The following is a 24,435-nucleotide window of genomic DNA, read 5'->3' on the forward strand; positions in this document are numbered from 1 at the left end:
TCACTACTTCTTTCTTGTGTCGTTCATTTGGCTCCCCCCCCCCACCACCACCACCACCACCACCACACACACAGCCTATTGCAACTCTGGCCAATTATACCAGGCAATCTTGAATGTGAAGCACGTTCAGGTACATGCAGTGTGAGCGAGTGTGTGTGTGTGTTTGTGCTCATCAACTGTGGGGTCTTACCTTGAACAGACCGTGCTTGTGGCTGTGCTGGCCCAGCCACACTCCACTGCCTGGGGTGAGCTCCATCTGAGGAGGGTCTATCACCCGCTCGTAAATCCTGCCAACGACAAACCAGAGGAGAATGTTTGGTTATGATAACGACATACACACAAACAGGTTTCTCTTTTTGTCCTGGTCTGGCAGGAACACTGATCCAATACAGAATGCCAGAGTAAATCCAACAGACTCTGTGCATGTCCGCTCCCTCTCTCCCGCCCTCTCTCTCTCCTTTCATAGGAAGCAGACTTTGCAGAGCAGAGGCTCCTCTCCTCAAGCATGACAGCCAGTCTCGCCCCACAGCTCCCTAACACGGTATTGATATCTGGACCAGGGATGTAGGCTGGATTAACCGCCCGACTCCTGACACAGACACAAACAGACTTTGGCATTATCAAGGCAAACATCCTCAGTGTCATTCAGCACCATTTTTTCCTGCACTAAGGTGGGCTTAATGATGCCGGCGAGCTCCAATGGGCCTCTGTAAGGATGTCATAAAAAATTTGTCAGGTTTCTCCTCCTACTTCTCACAACTATGAGTCAATGCAGGCACACATTGAGTAGCAAGCGGATTTCTCTCTTCCTCTCTCTTCATCACAGCTTCACTGGGAGAGAGCAAAATACAGTCATTTACTCCTCATTTTGATGTGTTCGCAGCAACAAAACTACTTTGAAAATATGCTCAGCTCTACAACTAATAGACGTAGGGGATCATTAAAATGCAAGTCACCACAGGAAGTAGAACTTCTTTTTATTAGTGGTGGAGGTTGTTTCCAAAATGGAGTAAAGGACAAAAAGTGGACTTTGTGAGCCAGAAAGGTGAACAGCTGGGCAGGTGATTGGTCTTGATGTATGATCATACTAATCCTGTCCCCCATAAATCAGTCATTTTTTATTCCTTCAGCTTATACGTAAAGCTCCATTAAGCGGTATATTTGTTAATATCAGAGTGAAATGACTCCCCGTAATGTCAAAGCACCACTACTGCTGATAATCCTGCGGCGAATCAAACCACAGCCACCTAAAACAAGCCTGGACAAAATGGAGGAAAGCCATTTAGCAGTGAAAACAAGCTAATCTTTTCCTGCAGTAGCTGCAAATAAATAATTAACCTTCGACACTAAAGTGAAAGGTAAGTGGGCTCTGTGGGGGTTCACATTATACTCCACATTTTAAGGTTAGCCTTAGCGATACTGTTCATAATGATGCACTTTGCTTTCAACAAGAGGAAAGTGAACCGATAATTGTGTCGTACTGTGAGAGGGGACTGAAATAGGTGGCCATACACAGCAGTGCTAGAGTTCCTCTGCGTGAATTTTTAGTTTATTACACAGAATGTTTAAGTTAATAGCTTTGTGGTTTTTTGAGTGGGTGAACAGTAGGGCTGTGTATTGGCAAGAATCTAGCGATACGATACATATCACGATACACATGCCACGATACAATATGATATATCCCGATACTGTAACAAAGACGGTGTATATTGCGATCTATATAAACACGACACAAGTATCTCCAAATAAATATCGCGATATATCACAGAATCGATTTTTTTCTTACACCCCCAGTGACCAGCTAGATGGTTTGTGACAAAAAACATCAATTCTTATCTTATTAGATTGCAGCTAGATAGTCCGGAGAAACTTTTTGACGTTTACCCAAGAAAAAGAGGCAGAAAATGCAAATGCACATAACTGGCACTACTTTACTACAGATTGCTGATTGGTTCAGAAAACCTGTAGTTCGGATGCAAACATATAGCTGAATCTAAAATGGACATGTGCGAGTTTATGATCTCTGGAATCATGTCAGAGCCTTCAACCTCATGCCACAACTGGTCACCTTCCCCCTCATATTTCAATATGTATAAATCTGTAACCTGTGAAGGAAAAAAAGTAATATACATTTTATATGCAATTTAGAAATGCATATATTCTAAACACATGCAATTAAAATGTAGTCAATGAGAGTGAATGAACTGCGATATACAATGTCAACAAAATGTTCCAGTCGTGTCTTTATATATACTTATTTAACTATGCAACTGCGACATGTAATATTCACACATTTGCTGCCTACTCAACTGCTGCGGTGCCTCAGTGCTCTTCACAATGTAGCTGTCTGATTTCCCACCTGCCGGGCGAGTTTTCACCGCGGTGCAGAATGTCGAGGTCATGTGATTATACCTGATTTCTCTTCTCCTTCCTTAACCTTTCAGTCTCTGCCACCTTCAACATCTCCACAAAAAGACACAGCAGCGATGCCAATTACAGTCGTGATGTGCACATATAGGCATATTTGCATGGTCTGGCAGCGCAGGCTGCAGTCGTCAACAGCTAATTATACAAGACATACACCAGTCAACATACTGTATGGTGTGATTAACAGTGCTTCTCTATCACCATGGTGCAGAATTCAGCAAAGAATAGCAACAATTTTTAAAGCGGAGAGCAGAGAATGTGAATGAATGCAAAATATGATGAACGTTTCACCTTCATCCTTCATATTCTCTCCCATAGTGCACATCTTGGTTCTGATATGTGCAATGAAGCTGAATTTTGGGTGCTACTACAACATATACTATTTTTTATTAACCCAGTTATTTAATAATAACTCTATGTTGTAGATTATGTACTCATGTCATCCTTTATGTACAACAGAATGCCAGTTACTGCTCTGTTTATCAACATTTAAAAGATAAGTCACGTTATCATTATCATCACGCTGTTCGGAATATGCATGAAGGGATGATCCCTCTCTCTTATCAAGCACCTTCCACAGAGAGGTTCTGAATTTAAGCCCCACACAAAGACCTCCTGTTCATTCTCACACAGCAAGCTTGTTTCATCTAGCACTAATGCACCTACAGTGCTGCCTGAAGGTTTGTGAATTCCATAGAATATTTCTGCATATGGGTCAATGACAAATCAAGCTTCTAAAAGGCTAAAAAGTATTTTTTTTTTAAAATGTAATGCATATTTTTGAGTCCAGAATAATGTGTTTAACCAAATCTCATTTATTAAATAACCTTTCTAACAGGTTTAACTCATATTTTAACAGTTTTTTTTTAACTTCACGAGCAGGAAATGTCAGGTGGTGCAACAAAATATATATATATATATATATATATATATATATATATATATTCCTAATATTTATTTCAAGATAAATCTTTGGCAAGTATCCATTAGGGTGTGTACACTAGGTAACACATTATTATTTGGTAGTTTTGTTTTGTTTATACAATATACATAATATACATGACCCACATGAACTGTTTATTTCAGGTCTCCTACAACATTTCAAAAATTAACTTTGACTTGTGTGCTTTGTGTGTGGTTGTTTGTCTTGCTGCATGACCCACTTTGTCTTGAACTCACAAATTCACAAATTCACTGGTATAATTCACAATTCATTGTTCCATCAAAGCTAGCAAAACATGCCCAAACCATGATACTACCACCGCCGTAGAAATGCAGTGTCCTTTTTGGTGACCAGCATCTTTCTGCCTGCAACTCTATAAATACTGTGTACGAATAGAATGCCTGCAAAAAGTGCAAGGATGTTCTACTGCATCTGCTTAGATTTGGATCTGTGCAAACCAGTCATTTTTCTGGCTGTTCTTACCCACAATCCTCTGCACAGAGAGCCGTGAAGCAAGCTCATATATGTGACAACATTATAAAGTGACAGCAAAAGAGCTGTCATTCTGTCAAATGTCAGATAAGATAATTGAAGTTTTACCCACTTTATTCACAATATTTAGCACAACTGACAAAGTTCAAAGCACCATGTGGGGCGCCATCCTCTCAAAGGGCAGCATTACATAACATTATATCATTTGTTATTTATAAACTACCAAAGGCATAAAGAAGCAGTCTTCATAACATTATTATGCAGTCTTAGTGAAATGGGCTATTGAGATCAAGCTAAGTTTTCTTCAGCGCAAACTCCAGATTCATTCATCTTGTCTTAGTGTATAAGACATGTATCTTAGATAAGTGATCAATAAAACACCAAAAACTAAATTATTTTTTTGAAATGCAAATAGGTTTCAAATCTTGCAGAGCGCACTGGAAGAATAAGGAATGACCACTGTGAGCAGATGAAGAGCTGCAGGCAACTCCTCAGTGAGGCGGCTAGCTGTTGCGAGTGCAGCATGAAATCAGACTGCAGTAGCTCATGGCAGGATGGGAAAAGGCTAATTATTACCCGAGGTCTTTATTAACACTGCATGCATTTGTTAAAGAGCCATAGCTTACTAGTTGCTCTTTTTTGACAGAAGAGTTTGCCCCCAGATTCCCTGCACCAATGCTATTACACCGCTGTGAAGATCAGTCAGCGCAGGTACCACTAAATCACCCAGGACTGAAATCGTAAGCATCCCTTAGCATCTACTTTATATTAGGGACAGCATGCTAATCATTTAACAGCTTGTTGGAGGTGGAGTAGTTTGCCGGGAATACATGATACAGTGGACCCAGACGAACCCGACCCATCGCTTCATCCATAACCGGTAAAATGGGCCAACGCTGCTCCACTTTCACCCTGCTCCTCTTAACCTTTATCACCGTCTGTGTGTGTGTGTGTGTGAGAGAGAGAGAGAGAGAGAGAGAGAGAGACCCACATCTCTGTACAGAAGACAGAGTCAGGCAGGTGTGGGAGCCATTTGCCATCCTTCATGTGAATGGGGAGAAAACCCCAAGCCAAAGATAGTGCTACCTTATGGCCAGCTAGAACTGTGGCAGACTGTATAAATCCACTACATGGCACATATTTTGTTGACAGTCCATTTCAATAAGCTGCCAGGCTGCCTCGTTTCCACTGATCTACCGACTGAATTGAATAACTACATTTAATCTTAGGAAGGCAGGACTTTAGCTATACTGGCTGTTTGGCTGCTTCCCAAGTTTTAAGCCACTGATAAGAGCAAATATAAAGACTAAATAAACAGTAAATAAAGCCCCAAATGCTATTTCAGTCTAACTTAAGGATTACATGTCAGAAAATCCCTAAACCAACTGCTTTCATCTCCAAAAGTTTGACAATTTATTTAGGTCTTTGGTCACTTTGGTGGGTTTGCTTCAAAAGAACAATCTCACTCATAGCCCTGATTATTTGCTCTGCCAATATCGGCCGGCCACACTAAACTCCAGACCGCTTTCAATTTTCCACTAGTTGAGCTTGAACATTTTCTGTCATGTCTCTGGCAGAGAGATGAAGTTAGAAATTGAGAGTCAATGTCCTTTTTGAATTACTTGCTTCACCGTGGGAGACAAAATTCTCAAAATTTGCAGTGTATCCACCAAGCACATGCACAGGGTGTGATAAGCCAAGTCACTGAAGGCAGGTGGGAGATAACCAGTTAGTGGGAGCTAAAAGAGTTCTGAGTGTGTGGTGACTGGGGCTGAGCTTTAAATGGCACTTTTTTCCTTCTTTTTTCTTTACCAAAAGAGAAAATAACATGATTTAACTTCTTTAAATGAGGTTACATCACTTGGTCTGTCATCATAAGCAGCTGCACCTAGATATTCATCATGATGCATGAGTACTACCCACACACAGAGCGCTCAACACCCGTTAAATGTGAACAGTGTAAAGTGTAGATTGTGAAAAAGAATTACTGTGAGACAACCTTTCTTTTGTGAATGCAAACTACACCCTGCTAGTTCTAATGTGCTCATACTGGGATGGCTCATAATGTGTGGGTGCTTCTCAGTTACAGTCCATTTAGTGCAATTTCATATGAATTCCAGCTCATTTACATGTGGACTTGTGCTGCTAAAAGAGGCTGATCAGCACTTTCTTTGCTAATTGTTTGCAAGATAGTGGACATACTGCAGAGGCAGTTCTATTTTTCTGTTTAATGGGATGAATTACAAACACTCCAGAGCAATGAACAGACTGTGATATATGAATGTTTGTCTTTAGAATATTTATGTATAATTACATCTCTTTGGAAGAAGTGACTCTAGGTGTGCAGCAGACAGGTCATTGTGGTCTGTATTAAAACTTTACATACAACAGACTATTATATTATATACCTTCTGGTATATTTGAGGTGGAATGTACTGTGCATTATGAAACTATGGTAAAACAAATAGCCGGCTGGTGTTTTCAGTTCGGTGACGACAGCAAGAATTTCTGATTGATTGAACTAAATTGCTTATACCCTGCTTATTAATTTCCAAAGAACTCAGGATGCTCCTGTATGACAAACCATCTGATGTGTCAGATCAGAATCTCTTATGTAATTTCCTCTTAACATCATTAATGTGTTGTGGGAGATCTCTTAATGTCCAGAGCACAGCATTAGGCTGTCGAATTATACTCTAAGCATGGTGCCCTTTAATTGTGTGAACTTTGCCCATAGACAATCAAAAAAGCAATAGGTGATAGTCTGGGTGCAGGAGTCCATATTATTTCAATGGAAAAAATGGCTAATAATTTATATAGCACAGATAATAAATGCCAGTTCAAAACCCCTTAAGATTCAGCTTAAAAACTACCTGTTTTATAAAGCATACAAATATTTTTTCTTTCATCAAAGGTGAGGCTGAAGCAATAGAGCAAGCTCGACCGATCCTCAGCCATTGTCTTAGACACGCTGCTCTAGGCCTACACTGCTGGTGGCGCTCAGCATGATCCACTGTGCAGTCTCTTCTCTTCTCTCATCCCTTCAGGCTGACTCCTTTGTTTATAATCCAGTATTCATATCATTAACTGTGAGTCCTCTCTCTCCTGTAGTTTTGTGCTCTCTCCATCTCTCTCTGCCTGCAGGGCTGCATCCGACCTGCTCGGCTGCATCCGACCTGCTCATTGTTTACTGTCCACACCTGTTTTTCTTCAGAATACTAGCACACTTTAACTGCAATATATCAACAGAAACATAAATACACCATATTCTTGCCTAATAGCAACAATAACCTGTAACAATTTCTATTTTTGTCCTCCATCTACCTCCTCTTTCTCCTCCTTTACACAGCCAGAAATCAGTAAGAGGTTCCAGATCTCCTCCGCTTACAGAGCTTTCCTCACCACTATCATCCTGATTGTTTCTTGGGTTTCTGTGAAGTGCAGAGGGACAATCTAAATGGTAAAAGACACTATACTAATTAAATTGAATTGAAAAAAAAAGATCATTGTTATCACTAGCTGCAGCTTTAGTCAGTGAGTAAAGATAGTGAATTGTGTATTGGAATATAATAGCCCTGATGTTCCTGTAATACTGCAGCCTTTCCTCAGGATCAGTAGAAGCAGCATACTGTATATTCAGGCAGCTGTCATCGCAGTTCTGCAGATTCTACTTCCAAAAGGGCATCTGTCAGTCTCTCTCATGTTTCTTAAGTGCTGGGAATGAATCGAACTACACGAGCTGCACTCAGAGCGGAGCTCTGCCACCCACAGTTGTTGAAAGATGCTGGTATTATGCTCTAAGAAGGCAGGCAGGCCTGCGATTTAAGTCAGTCCTCCTATTCACCATTAAATCCATTCCTCCAGTAGAAATGAAAGACCGAGAAATCTCTAATGGAAGAATGCGGCCATGACAGAATTCCTTTAGCAACATGTTTTGACAATAAGAGAAGCACGCAAACAAAAACTAGAGAAAGTACACCAAAAAGAAGTGGAGCGTCCCTGCTGATAAACGCAGGGGGGCCTATAACCAAGAAACTAGAACGTATCCTTAAGAGACGGCAGCTGTATCATTTTTAATGGATTAAATGACCCAAATACTGATACACCAAGGTTGGACAGGATAGAGCTGCTTCTACCTACAGTATGTAGATGAAGACAGAGTCTAATCTGGCTTTGTCACCCAATTCCCAAAGGAACTGTACGCCTGCTTCCTTGTTTTGTCAGATATCTGTAATTACTTCACCTCAACAATGACCTTATCTGCTGATAGAAGCTCCTGTCCTTTCCTGATAAGGCATGACTACTGTAGCTGCAGATATATTCTTTAGAAAAAAAAGATGGAGAGGATAGTCAGACACGAACGTACGCCTGTGTATGTGTGTGTCCCCTGGGTCTCCTTGGCACAGGGGAGCTCCTCCTCTACCTCCCCCTCTCTGCTCGCCACAAGACAAGGCCCCTGAGCTGGACCGCCTGCTTGCAGGAGGTGTGTTGAACCCTGCTGAGCTCAATGGAGGAAAGCTGCAGTAATGACACACTCCATCACACGTGACACAAGACACAAGTGAACCCGAGACACATGAAAACCTGTGGGGGGACTAATGGTCTCAAATACCGTAGGTGACTCAAAACAAAGTCAAATGCTTGATGATAGAGACTCAGGGAGGCTAATGATAGCAGCCTCTGTATAAAGTATAGAAATATGTTCATCACATAATGCAATGGTTAGCCAACTGTCACCAATGACACCATATGTGTCAAATGAGAGTGAAATAAGTTAGAAAAACAGTACAGTGTAATGTTTTGAAGCACTAAATAAATTCCCACTCCATGATCAAGACAGTGAGCTAGTTAGCAGTTGCAAGCAAGGGAGCGAGAGATGCTAAACCAGATGTTTCCCTACTATGGCAGGAGTTTAGGGGAAGCAACAAAAGTATTGAGATGCATAAAACCCTTATATGGGATACCATAAAAATAACCTGTATTTCATCGGAATTTAGCAACAACTAGGTTAACTGGGCCGATAACACAGTGCTCAAAAAGACCCCTAAAGTTGGAGACTAAGTGCTTTCTTGGCTGCGTGAGCTGTGTGATGAATGCGCTGCATTTATCACTATGATCTAAACATTTGCATCATAAATTCTCCTCGGCTGCTGATTCACTAACTCAACTTCTGGACTGCTCTGTTCAGGTCACTTGTCATCATGTGTGGGACTAAGTATTCTTAATCTCGGGGGGACTAAGTATTCTTAATCTTAATCTTATTTTACATGTAGGGGGTTATTGTCAATACTACAAATCATTTACATGTAAATGTCTAAACCTTGAATAAAAGACAATCAGGATTTTTTCAGATGTATTTCCAGGAAAAAAACACCTTATATTTGAAACATGCATTGTCATCACAAATGCTCAAAAACAATAGGATTACAAAACAGGACAGTGAAACCGATTAGAAAGAAAAACAAATCTGCTAAAGAATGTGAAAAATTATGTATTTGTCCACAGATTTGAAAGTCTTGTAACGTCCAAATACAACATGATCTGCTCGGTTCAGCAGAAAAAAAACGTGAAGGAGTACCATAAATGCTATTTTATCAGTAAGTATACCTGTCATCAGCATCAGAAGCTGTCTAAAAACTGACACCTAACAATGTGCTAATACTAAATACTCATACGAACACACAATTAAAGGCAAAGGCCCCCTCAAAGTAAGCAAACAAAAGATGAAAACTGTACTGATATAACCAGTGGTGGAGGAAGTACTGAAGCTTGGTACTTAAGTAAAAGTACAAATACCCAGCAAAATATATACTTAAGTAAAATTAGAAGTGCTACATCAACAATCCTACTTAAGTAAAAGTCTTAAGTACTTACTTTTAAATGTACTTAAAGTATTAAAAGTAAAAGTACTCATGCACTGAATACATATATTTGATTTCCATTGCAAAGGATCTGAAGAGGTTAAAATAATCAACGATATCATCTTAAAATTAAAATTGCGATGTGTAGTTAATTTACATTTCAAGTACAGAAGCAGCTATGGACAGGTCTGTGTGTCATGAGGCAGGCTGTGGGCATCAAGTGAACAGAGAGGCTGCTAATAAAAAACAGGCATTCATGGGAATGGATGGATTTGTGTTAGCAGACAGTAGCTAACTAGTTAGCTATATGAGCCAGATCACCGGCGTCATGATTCTGATAAAGGCTCATTATAGAAACACAGCTGGCAGCGTGACACCATCTTCATGTCTGACCTCACATCAGTCCAGCACAGCTGTATGAACACAACTGTATTCATTAATGTACTTGTAACTACAGATATTTTAAAATTTGTAGTGAAGTAGAAAGTACAGATAATAGCTGCAAAATGTAATGGAGTAAAAGTATAAAGTATGCACTATTATTTTTAATAGTAAAGTATAAAGTATAAATTCATAAAATTGACTTAAGTACAGTAACGAAGTACAAAGTACTGAGTTACTTTCCACCACTGGATATAAACAATAGAAAACAAAGCTGATTAGCACCATATTCACTCATACCAGCACCCTAAGGGAAAATAAGGTGCACTAAGTGGAAAGGCAGATTTGCAGCATTGAATATTTCCAGCGTAGAGGCCCATCTGTGCAGACTGACTCATATTAGGAGCACATTACAGAAAAACCAATGAGGAAAAAAAGGCTTCTACAATCACCACCACCACTTCATTGACATTTGAAATTCTCCTTCATTAGGCCTCCTAGTGCAGGGGGAGTAATTACTCAGAGGCCTGTATGAGCTGCTGCACTGGAAGTACAGCCACCCATTGATCTAAATGTGGGTTATTCTGCTGGAGTTGCCCCATTGATTAGAGACGCAAAGGCCACACATAATTTCCTGTGTGCTTCCATTGTGTGTGCTGTGAAGCTGTGACAATGCAACCAAACAAAAGAGCTTGTCAGAGATTACCAACTCTATCTCAAGCCCAAGCTTTGCCCAGCACAAGGTCAACAGTGTCAAGGTTACAGGTGGCATCATGTAGCATTATCAACCTGATTTATACTCATTATTATTCTTTGCACAGCGGCACCCTCCTCTCGGCTGTGGCGTCAGTGATCAGGTAATGAAGTAATGAATGCTTGCTGCTCCGCTGAGCGGGACTGGCACTGCCCTTCACAGGAAATTAAAACGTCACACCTGAATTCCTCATTTGGAGTAACACTTCTACTTATTCATGCTCGACTTAAAACCTGTCCTCGCACTACACTACATTATCACTACATCTATAACATCACAGATTGCAAAAACCTTCACCACATGGAGGAAAAAGAAGGACAGAAAGAACGCACATTATCAGGTGAAGTTCGGCTTCTTCGCAGGTTTGTCATTAATCTAATGTTCCGTCTCATTCTAACAGTCTTTTTCTTGTACTAATGATAGTTTTGGCCAGGCTGATGAGCTGCTTAGCAGGTATGAAAAAAAAAGAATATACCTTCCAGCTCACTGGCTTTTTTAATGAGCAGAGCAGAATATCATTTTATGGCTGCTGGACACAAAAGCAGTACGAGTCATATCATTATGAGATCTTTAAGGTGGAGAGCTCCCAGTGTCTCACTTCCTTCATTAGCTTAGAGTGTGTAATGAAAACAGACAATATCTCATAACTTACGTCTATCCATACACTTGGTCGTGGAACTGAGTGAATGTGAAACAGGTCTGCTATCATCACCAAGCATGCATAATGTTGATTTTCATAATACAGAAGCTTCAGAGGAGACGAAAAAGATCAAACGTATTTCTGATGATTGTGAGGATCACTGAGCGTCGACCTCTGCGTGCATATTATTGGCATTGGAGGAACTGTAAGAGCGCGAAGAGAGAAAAACAAAGAACGAACTTTAAAGAAGGAACTAAAGAAAGAAAGAAAAAGACCATCTGTGGATGAGATAACAGAGGTTGATTTCATTTACATCAGCTCCTCCGATGTCAGGTAATGACATAATTCTAGAGGTGGTTAGAAAATGACTTTTGCAATACTAATAAATCACTTCACTACAATGAAGTGATGGTGCCATTACTAGGCGAGAACCGGGATGCCTGGGTACAAGGCCAAAGCAGGCTTGTGCATCCAACACCAATCCAACCAGTGTTAATTTTGTTGACGACTCATTTTCATCGTAGTTTTCGTTAACGACCTTTTTTTGCTGATAAAAATGAGACAACCAAATAATAATACAGCATAACGCATGATGCCAACAACGAAGACGAAATGTGTTGACAATTTCGTCAACGAATAAAAACGAGACGAAATTATTGATGGAGACGAGATCCAATCAGAGGAAATTTTGTTTGTGGAAGGGAGAAACGAATCAGAAAATGGCGAGAGAGAGCCAATCAGAAGAGATCTCTCTGCATCGTAAGGACGTTATGCACACATTTGAAGTAACCCCGCGATGCTGGAAGAAGGCGTACTCATGAACGGTAACACCGAAACAGGAGAAGAAAAGAAATATGGACACGTTTTGATGTCAAGACAAACAAGACGGTGTGCAAACCGTGCGGAGCAACTATCAGCGGTAAAAACACAACAAACTTGAAGCGACATTTGCAGACGAGACATCTTAACATCTGTTCAAAGATAAACGTGACAAAATCTATTAATTAAGACACCGCTGCTGATGGTTTTACAGCACGTGCACAAAGCAGTACTTTGCTATAGTTATGGAGTATTCGTGAAGAAGGTCATGACTGAACAGTGTATGAACAGTGTGTTCAGGGAGAGCAGCTCACTGTTCATCGGTGCTTTTGTTCTTTTGTGAAAAGGTAATTGCAATTAAATAAAGAGATGTTTGTTTCAAATAACAAAAGCTAAAGCTGTGTCTGTTTTTCTTGCACAATCAAACCTTAATAATTTCATGACAAATATATATCACAGAATTTTAGTCGACTAAATCCACGGCAGATTTAGACGACTAAAACTAAAACTAGACTAAAAGTTAAAAAATGTTGATGACTAGAATGTGATTAAAATTAAATTTATTTTAGGCACAAGACTAAAATAAAAACTAAACCAAAAATTGCTGCTAAAATTAACACTGAATCCAACATTCTTTGGCAGGCGTAATGGCCAATTTGTGTATGTATACATGGAAAAATATATACACTCACTACTATTAAGGCTTAAAGGGTGTTCACAGCTGTGCTTGAAAGTAAGTGAACCCTTTATAATTTTGTATATTTCTGCTTAAATAGGATCCAAAACATCCTCAGATACTACAGGTCTAAACCATGAAAGCACCACCACCACGTGTCACAGATTGGATTAGGGAATAGACAGGTGGGTGCTACACTACAACAGGTCCACACACAATCCAAAGATTTGCCCACTTTTGAGCTACTGTGGGCTTCAAAACCACTCCTATGCTGGCTTCAAGGAGAGTTTGTTTCCATGTATAGTCTATGAAGATGGGTAGAAAGACATTAAATGAGGAAACGACCACCTTCAACCTTCAAACTGCTACTTCAATTCAACCAATCAGTGAATGCAGAATGAGTCGCATCTAATTCATATCTTAATTACATAACCTCCTAAATTGAGCCGATTTCACGGCATTGTATCAGACTCTGCGTTGCAGCAGCCATCAACAGTGATAGTCAGCTGTTTTGAAGATTTAATTAGGACATCGTTCAACACAGCCGCCCTGAGACCAAACAGAAAGAGAGAGAGCGGGGTTGAAAGAGGCAGCGGGGACAGATGAAACTTGTAAAAGAGATTTTAAAAGCAAAGCTTCACACTACTATTCACACTATACTGAAACACAGGCGGCTGCATTGTGATTTGTGAAAATGTGTTCCGAGAGGCAATGAGCAGTGGTGGGTTGGAGGTTTGACAAAAGCAACAAAAAAAAAAAAACCTTCCCGGCTGTTGGCAGATTATCGCTAATGAAACCAATAACAGCTCCTCTTACAGCAACAAAAGCTGCCCGTGTAGGCCATTCTACATCCTAAATATTAATGTCCCAGGATGATGTATGGATCAAATGAGATGAATAACGTGGATCAGACTACATTGTTAGTTGATGCAGGCATCTGGTTAATTCAGGCCACGTAAACGCCTCTTCATTACCATGTTCTCATGCTGTTCGTGCATCTGCTCCTCTAACTGTGGCTGAACCCTGGATGCACCGGCCCCAACAGGTACTTTCAAACAAGGATATAATCAGACAGGTTAAAGACACGATCAACCCTGTGCTAATATTTACAAACACAACATTTGGAGGAAACCTTGGATGGATGATGCAGCCTGGCATCGTTTTTTGGTGCTAATTGGTCCAATTACAGACTTCATTTCAAATTGCCAAAGGAAATATCAGCTCTGATTTAATCAAATTTGGCATCTTGTTACCGTTGAGCCCAAAGGGTGCAGGTTTCAGTTGTACTCTCACAGATGTACTAATTAGGAGGAAAAAGCTTCCATCAGTGGAACTGTATGGCAAAACACAGTTCATTATACAATACTGTGATGAAAACAATGATGTAAAAAGTGTCACAGTTCTTACAGTCAGGAGTAGATCTACAGTGAAAATGTGAGAATCCTGAATCCATCTGTTCAGAGGTGTTTTCAATTAATGCTGGAGCAGCACTGTAAACAAAACGCCCCAAAGGTGAGGAGGAGTTGAGAGGAGAAAAATAATAACACATTTAAAAAGGTCAACATTCCTTGGACAATTGTGCAGCACAATTTCAAAACAGTACCTGGAAGGTGACTAAATGAACCATCTGTCAAATCTAATGTAGCTACAGCATTGAATCCCTAACCTTGAATAACAAGGAAATAACGAATCGTGCCAGATGTCAGTGCAGCAGAGCACAACTAACACAAATCCTTACTGACCTTCCAACTTCATCTTATAACCAAGATTCAATTGTTGTTCTGGTTATTAATAATAAACCACAAAAAAGACTTAAAATGCACTTTAGCTTCAAAAGCACAAACACCCCTTCAAACCTGCCGGACATATTGCTATTGTAAAAATGGATGGACAACATATTTCTAATCAGTAATAACAAACAAACAAAGAGAAGAATACATATATATATATATATATATATATATGTATAAATCTCTGCATAACTGAACCCAGCTCTGAGTGCTTTACTCCATGATCTCTGAATTCTCTTTGTTCTAATATTTCTCTATGTCCCACAGAGCCTCTGACACAAAATTAGCCTTTTTTTTCTAAATCCCGTCTGTGTGTGGGTCAGACACACACAACCTCCTGAGCAGCTGTGACACAAATATTCTATATAATGTTTTATAAACATATGAATTATTTTCTGTTCATTAATGCATCATCTCCGCTGGGATTTTTTTCTTTTTTTCTGTGAAAATGAAAGAAATGAGCGAAATAACATGTCAAAGCTTGTTTCCATGACAACTCAGGAACTAAAATGCTGTTCTAAGCTCAGGAAAAAGCTAACCTGGCCTGTTTGTCAACTGTTTTGGGGTTTGGTTTGCAATGATGAGAATCTCTAACAACAACAACAGCAGCTTAACGCAGTTTTAATGGGACCTTCCTTATAGGTTGGATGGTTTATGAGCTTTTCTCAGTCAGGACAGCGCCACCATCAGGCACAGCAGATTACAATGGTGATGCAACCTTCATCACTTCCCACTTAATGGATGGCTTCTTACTGAAGAAATGCATAATGTTAGACAAAGGACTGATCTCCTGCAAACTGAGCATGGTCCTTTACAATCATCAGAACTTCGTCCATACCAAGCAGCAAACTTCAGGGCTCAAACTTGAAGCCCATGTGGAAGTGTAAAAACTTGTAGTTCACGCCGCAACCACTGGGGACTGGCTCCAGAAGCGAGTCATTTCCCAAAGACTCCCATGTTAAAATGTCCAACTTCACAGCAGAAATGAACTTGTTTACAGCCTGGTACAAAAAACCATTCTGGTCTCAGATGATAGGTTCCCTTCTAGTGTCAATTGTATGGGGGGGGGGATTTTTTTTTTTTCTTTTACAACTCACTGGTTTTGATTATATTCTGACTTAAAATTACGCATAATTATGGGCGTTGCCGCTTAAGTGACAGGTGGTTGTCATATCCCAGCGCGAGTTTTCTGCTTCCACAATCGCCCGCCCCCCTAAACTCCACTTGTGCTCCCCCTCTTTGTCCATATTTGGAGTTTTGGCGAACGTGACGCTGCCGACATGGCAGCGGTCAGCACGTCCCGGAGCCTACCACCGAGCCACAAAACGGCTCTTCAGAAACAAACGGGTGACGTCACGGTAGCTCTGTCCATAGTTTTTACTGTCAATGGGCCATACCAATGGTCTGTACTTCAGAAGTAAACAGCCACAGAATGCTGAGATTATTGAGATTGAGATTATTTTACACATAAATTATTGATGCGCCTGATTTTAATGCCAATCTGACTTTAATTCCAACTGAAAACCAACAACATAATTTATACTTAAGCCCTCCTGCTATCAAACAACATATACTATACGCGTTTCACTGTCTCCTGCATTTTCATGAAATTATTTATGATCTAATAAATTCCTCATTTCAGTGCAGTCTACTGAGAAAGCTTGCAGGTGGAGAAGAGAATACGTGAAAAGCTGAGCTGAGAAGATCTGGTGAGGTGTTGCTAGCTGTGTCTCTGTGCTGCAGCCTGGAGGAAGAAGCCAACGAGGAGAAACCAGTTTACTTTCAGCTCAACCCTGCTTGAAGGTTGACTTTCATATCACTTCTGAAGATCACACATGCAGCAGAGCTCCGGCTAATACTGGGTGCCAAATAAGGAGAAGCAACAGAGAGGCACCGGAGACAGCAGCAGGAGCCGAGCGCTGCTGTGAAAGAAGCAAAGGCCCCCCTGGGATACAGCAGCCGTTCTGCACATGAAATGACCTTCTGCGCATTAGGGGACAACCGCAGTGTGGCATAAGTGACAGGCAGAGCCAATGTCATTACTGCAATTAGGTATTCAAACAAAGAGCTGAGTCTAAGTGTGTGTCAAGGGTGTATGTACTGGGTGTCTGCCACTAATTCAATTAGGAAAATTTAGAAATGGCAATTACATACTAGAGTTATGTAAGTATCTGACCTTGTCTGGACTCCGCAGTGGAGCTAATGCAGGTAACAAATGTGAGTGGGGGGGCAGAAATGACCCACAGTTACACAGCATGTTCCAATATAAAATGATGAGAGGAAGAGGCAGAGGACCAAGAAAGTCATCAACTATATGCAGCCATCTTTTTACTTCACACATCCGAGCTTGGTAGCACTTTGTATTTCAATACATATCATTATTTCTAAATGTGTGAGCTGCTAAAGTAAAATGCTCCCAAAAAATGCTGCTGAGGCAAAACAGGAAATTCATTTTTCACCAGGACATATGATTTAGAACTTTTTCCCTTTTCCACAGAGCAGCAGTTTTAAGTCTGGATGCCAGTGACAGTGCAAACTAAGGTGTTAAAAAAGGTAGGGAAACACAAAGCCAGGGTCTCCCCTTACCTCAGAGGTAAATCCTAGTCACAGTAGCATATAACAGCACTGGAATTACAGTGCACGAGATCCACCACGAGCCTTTAGAGAGGTTTGATGCCCAAATGTAAGCTGCTGACAGACGGCAAATAACCATCCTGACAATGCTGATGCAGAGTCAAAGAACACAAAATGAGGGAGGAACAGATTGTATTACCCAATGGTGCAACATGCAATTGTATGATACTCTGCATGGCTGGAGAGTGAACTGCTTTAGAAAAAGGCCCGGTGCATGTTTTGAAGTCAGTGGTTAAACAACAATGAAGAGGTTGAATCTATTTCCTTGAACAAGTGACGTAACTTGTTGAAAGAGAGCGACCAAGAAGAAAGAAATCCTGCTCCCCTAATAAAGCTCAAATCCTGCGTAACTTCTAACATCCTGACTGTAAACATATAGAATGTTGCATCAATAACTTCTGAAACCATTCAATTCAATTCAATTCAATTCAGTTTTATTTATATAGCGCATTTTACAATCAGAAATTGTCTCAAAGCGCTTCACAGAAACTCAGAGCGTGAGACCCAGAACCCCAGCCCCCCTAAGAGTACTGTGGCAAGGAAAAACTCCCTTTAAGAGGAAGAAACCTTGAGCAGGACCCATCAACTTAAGGGAGAACCAGTCCTGCTGCTAGTCGGCCGGGTAGAGGGGGAGAAGAAGAGGGAGACAGGACAGAGAGGATGAAGGAGAGAGAGAGAGAGCGAGAGAGAGAGAGAGAGAGAGAGAGAAAGAGGAGCAAACATGATACAAACATGATACAGTACAGAGCAAACATGCAGCAAGATGAAACAGTGATTATATTATAATGGATATCTATATACACTCAACAAAAATATAAACGCAACACTTTTGTTTTTGCTCCCATGTTTCATGAGATGGACTTGAAGATCTAAACTTCATTCCAGATACACAATATTACCATTCCTCTCAAACATTGTTCACAAATCTGTCTAAATGTGTGATAGTGAGCACTTCTGCTTTGCTGAGATAATCCATCCCACCTCACAGGTGTGCCACATCAAGATGCTGATCTGACATCATGATTAGTGCACAGGTGTACCTTAAACTGCCCACAATAAAAGGCCACCCTGAAATGTGCATTTTGTTTCTGCTTTATTGGCGGTCTGGGGACTCAGAACCAGTCAGTATCTGGTGTGACCACCATTTGCCTCATGCAGTGCAACACATCTTCTTCGCATAGAGTTTATCAGATTGTCTATTGTGGCCTGTGGAATGTTGGTCCACTCCTCTTCAATGGCTGTGCGAAGTTGCTGGATATTAGTGGGAACTGGTGCACGCTGTCGTATACGCCGGTCAAGCACATCCCAAACATGTTCAATGGGTGACATGTCCGGTGAGTATGCTGGCCATGCAAGAACTGGGACATTTTCAGCTTCCAAGAATTGTGTACAGATCCTTGCAACATGGGGCCGTGCATTATCTTGCTGAACCATGAGGTGATGTTCATGGATGTATGGCACAACAATGGGCCTCAGGATCTCATCACGGTATCTCTGTGCATTCAAAATGCCATCAATAAAATGCACCTGTGTTCTTCGTCCATAACAGATGCCTGCCCATACCATGACCCCACCACCACCATGGGCCACTCGATCCACAACATTGACATCAGCAAAGCGCTCACCCACACGACGCCACACACGCTGTCTGCCATCTGCCCTGAACAATGTAAACCGAGATTCATCCGTGAAGAGAACACCTCTCCAACGTGCTAGACGCCATCGAATGTGAGCATTTGCCCACTCAAGTCTGTTACGGCGACGATCTGGAGTCAGGTTAAGACCCCGATGAGGACGACGAGCATGCAGTTGAGCTTCCCTGAGACGGTTTCTGACAGTTTGTGCAGAAATTGTTTGGTTATGCAAACCAATTGTTTCAGCAGCTGTCTGAGTGGCTGGTCTCAGACGATCTCGGAGGTGAACCTGCTGGATGTGGAGGTCCTGGGCTGGTGTGGTTACTCGTGGTCTGCGGTTGTGAGGCCGGTTGGATGTACTGCCATATTCTCTGAAACGCCTTTGGAGACGGCTTATGGTGGAGAAATGAACATTCAATGCACGAGCAACAGATCTGGTTGACATTCCTGCTGTCAGCATGCCAATTGCACGCTCCCTCAATGCTTGTGGCATCTGTGGCATTTTGCTGTGAGACAAAACTGCACATTTCAGGGTGGCCTTTTATTGTGGGCAGTTTGAGGTACACCTGTGCACTAATCATGATGTCAGATCAGCATCTTGATGTGGCACACCTGTGAGGTGGGATGGATTATCTCAGCAAAGCAGAAGTGCTCACTATCACACATTTAGACAGATTTGTGAACAATGTTTGAGAGGAATGGTAATATTGTGTATCTGGAATGAAGTTTAGATCTTCAAGTCCATCTCATGAAACATGGGAGCAAAAACAAAAGTGTTGCGTTTATATTTTTGTTGAGTGTATATCGTCAGTCACTGTCATTCCCCTATATTTCTGTCAATGTCCCTCAAACATCTTTATAAATAACTGTCCACAGATAAATAGGTTTTGCACATTTGCTTGCCAGGCTGCCACGTTGTCTAACACAATCCACATATTATTATTTCAACCAGCCCAACACACATTCACACTGTCTCTCTATATACAGTCAGGTGGGCCAGCTGAATGCAGAATGAATGTGCCAGCCAGCTTAGCTGTTGTAAAAAAAAATGTCAGGGCACAGTGGTGGTCCCTAATTACTGTTTCTATTCATATCAGAGAGGTGGAAGTGAGGTATCAGTGGTTGATGTAAACAGTGTGACAATAACAAAGAGCTCAGATTAGTAATAAAACAAATGAGAGGACATTTATTTAGTGAAACCATGCAACCGATCGGGATCATTTATTAGTCTGGCTGTGAACAGAGATGTTATTCCTGTGAATATAACTGAGCTGTGCCAGGCTAATGAGCTTTGAGGCAAGCCACATTAATCAATAAACAGAAGAAGAAACATAATTACAGGCAGAGAATGAATATTGTCAGATTAGATGAGAATGATTCACAGCAAAATGCCAGAGAATGGATCTGAGCTGAGGTTATTCTGCTGTAGGGACTTCCTCCCCTGAGCAATCTGGGTTTAGTGTAATATTCACTTTCAGGTCAACAACAATTACAAGGTGGTGATTAGGATGGAGAGGAGGTTTGTCTTGTGACCGTACTTCCCAAAATCTCTGTAAATGAAACATTATAACTGATAATTAACCCTCATGTTTGAGGCACAACAGCTCTGCTACACACCAAGCTGCGATGCTCACCGACAGGCCTCATCCCAGCCGAAGGCTACAGTGTGCACATTCAGCATGCTGTACACATGTCTTTAACCTGTCATGTTTTTGTTGGATCAATCTTAGATGAGTGCGACTCAGGAAATAGAAGCAGGAAAATTCCTGTGAACTCTGCAGTTTCTGATTCCACCTTTAGATTAAGTCCAAATCCTGGCCCAAGGTAAGAGTCTTTCTCCCAGACACTGAAACCTGTCCAATCTAACCAAATGACATGTTATAAAGTGAAGTGCATGCACTGCAAGAAAGCCAGACGGTCTCCCTTCTCACTGTAGCAATGTCAAGGAGACAGACAGGAGGCATGGCAGGGCTACTCCACCGACTGAGGCGGCCAAGTAAAAGATAATGTCGCAGTTTTTTCTTGCAAAATAATAATTTATTCATTTTTTTTCTTTTACTGGCTGCATGCTGAAAATGAAAAATATCTCAAAATGATTTTCACAGTAAGGCAAAAAAAAAAAAACAACAGCTGTCAGTTAAGAATGGAGCACTGATGAGCAATTTTCTTTTCCACCTAGTGCAACATCTCAAGTACACATAGGAGATAAAGGGAACATTCGATTCATTTAATGATGATGATGGTGATGACCAAAGGGGGTCGAAGACATTTGGACTGTGTTTAAATCTATTCACAGAAGCAAATGCAAGAGAACAAAATATGACATCGAGAAGTGTGTTAGTAATAATCTTTACTAACCTCTAAATGCATTAAAAAAGCCATTTGGGCCGGTTTCCCACTGAATAGAGCACACTCACAGCCACAAACCCATAACTATTAATCTACACCTATTTGACCTCTAAATTGAAGGTAATATTAATCTATATATAATATAGATAGATAGATATAGATAATATTTATCTGAACAAAAAATGCCAGTTTATTTGTTATTTAGATTTCAGTGTGCCGTCATTAATTTCCTCCATGCCGTCGCTACAGTAGTCAACCTGAATTATGAAACATGTTAGTTCAGGGTCTGATATAAAAATATGTATTTTTAAAATAACAGCTTGTTTAATTATTTCTTTCACCTGGTTAATAATGTGATTTCTGCTCTTGAACTTCACTGCACAGCGTATCGTATCCATATTAGGGCTGTAAGACGTCACTTTGATTTTCACAAAGGATTGCGAGCTCTCATCTCTGACGATCGAGCTGTGTTTACTTTTAATGTCGTTCATGATGGAAAACACCAGCTCGCACAAGTATGAGGATCTAAAGATCGACAGGACTCCAAATGCAAACTTTTCCATGTTCATATAAGTGTCGGGGATGTCATTCTATGTAGGCTGTCGAACACGAGTTTGTCCAGTGTCACAGGTGCTGCGTACAGGACGCCACCGTGACGCATATTTTGACAAAATATTAAAACAAGTTTTATTTTAATATCACAAGAGCATCTCAATCTCCAAAGAAATAACTATTAGTATGAGAAAACTAAATGAATAAAATAAAATACATTTAAATTAAACAGCCATTATTTATTCATATTATTATTGTTTTTTTCCAAAAATGAGCTTGCCGCCTGGGAGCCACAACCGAGGGATGAGAGAGCCTCATGTGGCTCCGGAGCCGCAGGTTGCCGACCCCTGTCCTAGGTCTAGCTTTATAATGTAAAGACAGGTACGACTTGTCTTTGATGGGAAGCAGAATTAGTGTGTATATATATATATATATATATATATATATATATATATCAAAATGTCCAGCCTTATAGTATTATGAATATTGAGTTTTTTAATCCAGCCATGTGTTCTTTGACCGTTTTTTTTTTTTTTTTTTTTTAACATGAGGCTAACAGCATGCTGTTGGGTGTAATCTGGCATCAATGAGGTGTTCAGATCCAAAGACACTTTACAAGGTAAAAGTCCACCTGTAGACAGGAGGATAAACTGCGCCCTGCAGCTTTATGGATGCTTAAAACTATTTAATGAGCCTTGAAATCAATAAAGTGTTGTGGTTTATTGCAGAAACTTCAAGGCTAATGGTTCTGACTATTTGCTTTGAGTAGAGAAATATTCTGCACGCTTAATAAAAGTGAGTCTTGTACTGTTTTGTTCTTTGCACAAGTTTTGTAAAGCTCATTTACTCAGCTGAAGAGGCGCTGTGAGAAATCTTTTAAAGACAAATGACTCAATATCTTCTAAATTTGTGTGGGATGAGTTTTTTAATCTGCATAAGTTTCCTGGTTTCTTGTAAATATCAGACAAAGAGGATTTGATAAAGGTCACTTGTAATGAAAATCCAAATATTAAGCAGGGCCAGATGAACAGATTTCCTGCACATTTTTCATACCGTATAATATACCATTTTAACCAGACATATTGACAGAGCTGCTGAAAGGTTTAATGAGGATTTTGAGACGAAATGGGAGGAGACAAGCTTCTTTTCACAGGGCTGCTGTTATGTTGCTCAGATGACATGTATCATGAGTTGCAACTTTGAGGACAATCTGAAACCTGATTTTCCAGCAGGTGGTGTCACCTGGTAGCTGCTGCAGGTCCTGGGAAATGAAGATGGGCAAACATGTCATCAGAGCGCAGAGTGGCTGCTGATGAGACGGCGGACCTTTCTGTCTGACCCTGTGCACAAAGGGAGCGGGGCTCACGCTGGCTCACAAATGCCATCATTTTTTTTTTTACCAGGCTGGTCTCACTCTCACATACAGATGCATTATACTGCTTCCATTTAGCAACAGTTTTCATAAGCAAAGCAGTGAGATGCACTTTCACAGGATGATAGATGATTTTACAGGAGGTGAGCCGGGAACCTGTTACCATGACAACAGAGACCCAAACCATTATCTGTTCCTAATTCTCAAAAATGGCTTTGTTGATAAACCTTTTTGTGGTTTTGTGTATATATTTAAGGTGCCAGCTGTACTTTTTCTGTAGTAAAGTAAAAATCATTGTAGCTCAAGATGATCAACAAAAGTGTTTTAAACTACAGTAACTACAGTAAAATACAGTCATTACCTAACCTGTCACCATCTTTACTGACAACACTAGTGAATGATCAGCAGATACAGCGGCCCGATAATGTTATTATAATATTTGTTATGCATGTTCCCGGCAGCTGCATGAAAAACAATACACCAATGAAGTAACCTGATAAATAAAAGCAATAGCAACGAGGTAAAATTGGAAACAGTAGCATGGGACTCGAGCTAACAAGATGGAAATATATTATGTGCACACTACAAGATACAGCACAAGTCAAACAGACTCAATAAAAATGTCTTTAAAGGTAGAACCAGAGTCAGAGCCTCCCACTCAGTTGAGCATAGTTTTATACCACTATCACCCAAAACACCAACCCAACCTGACTACATCTCCATCACCTCAGCTCTCCTCCAAGAAACTCTACAAGCAAAAAGTTTGGATTCCAATTTGATCCAATTATGTTTTGATCTTTTTCCCTCTTTTATCTTCACTACAGTCTCGTCAGACTCCAGCCGTCGCTGCAGTGATAATTAATTGACAAACCAGCAGCCTGATGGGTATAATAGGCGTCTGAAAGGAATCAATATTACAGTGCATCATACAGCTTTTCATCCACAAGAGCTGACGGAGCATTACCTCTACTCAAATTTACACTGCGTGTTCACAGTGTGTCTGTCTAGCAGCTGTGTTAAGGAAGGGGAAGGCAAGTGATGCCTTCCTGGCTCTCAGGAGGGAATGTGAGGACTGTCACAGCTGAAGTGCATGTTTATAGATCAGCTCTGA

At 40.6% G+C, this 24,435-nt stretch overlaps 1 protein-coding gene across 1 annotated transcript in view; it reads right to left on the minus strand.

The window, feature by feature from the left end:
- Positions 1-24,435, minus strand: part of LOC114433266 (protein kinase C-binding protein NELL1-like) — a 201,504-nt gene that overhangs the window by 138,040 nt on the left and 39,029 nt on the right. The window contains exon 5 of the mRNA XM_028401745.1: positions 191-287. Coding sequence (XP_028257546.1) covers positions 191-287 — 97 coding nt within the window. The remainder of the gene's footprint in view (positions 1-190; positions 288-24,435) is intronic.

The sequence above is a fragment of the Parambassis ranga genome, chromosome 3 (assembly GCF_900634625.1).
Source record: "Parambassis ranga chromosome 3, fParRan2.1, whole genome shotgun sequence".
Classification (NCBI taxonomy): Eukaryota; Metazoa; Chordata; class Actinopteri; family Ambassidae; genus Parambassis; species Parambassis ranga.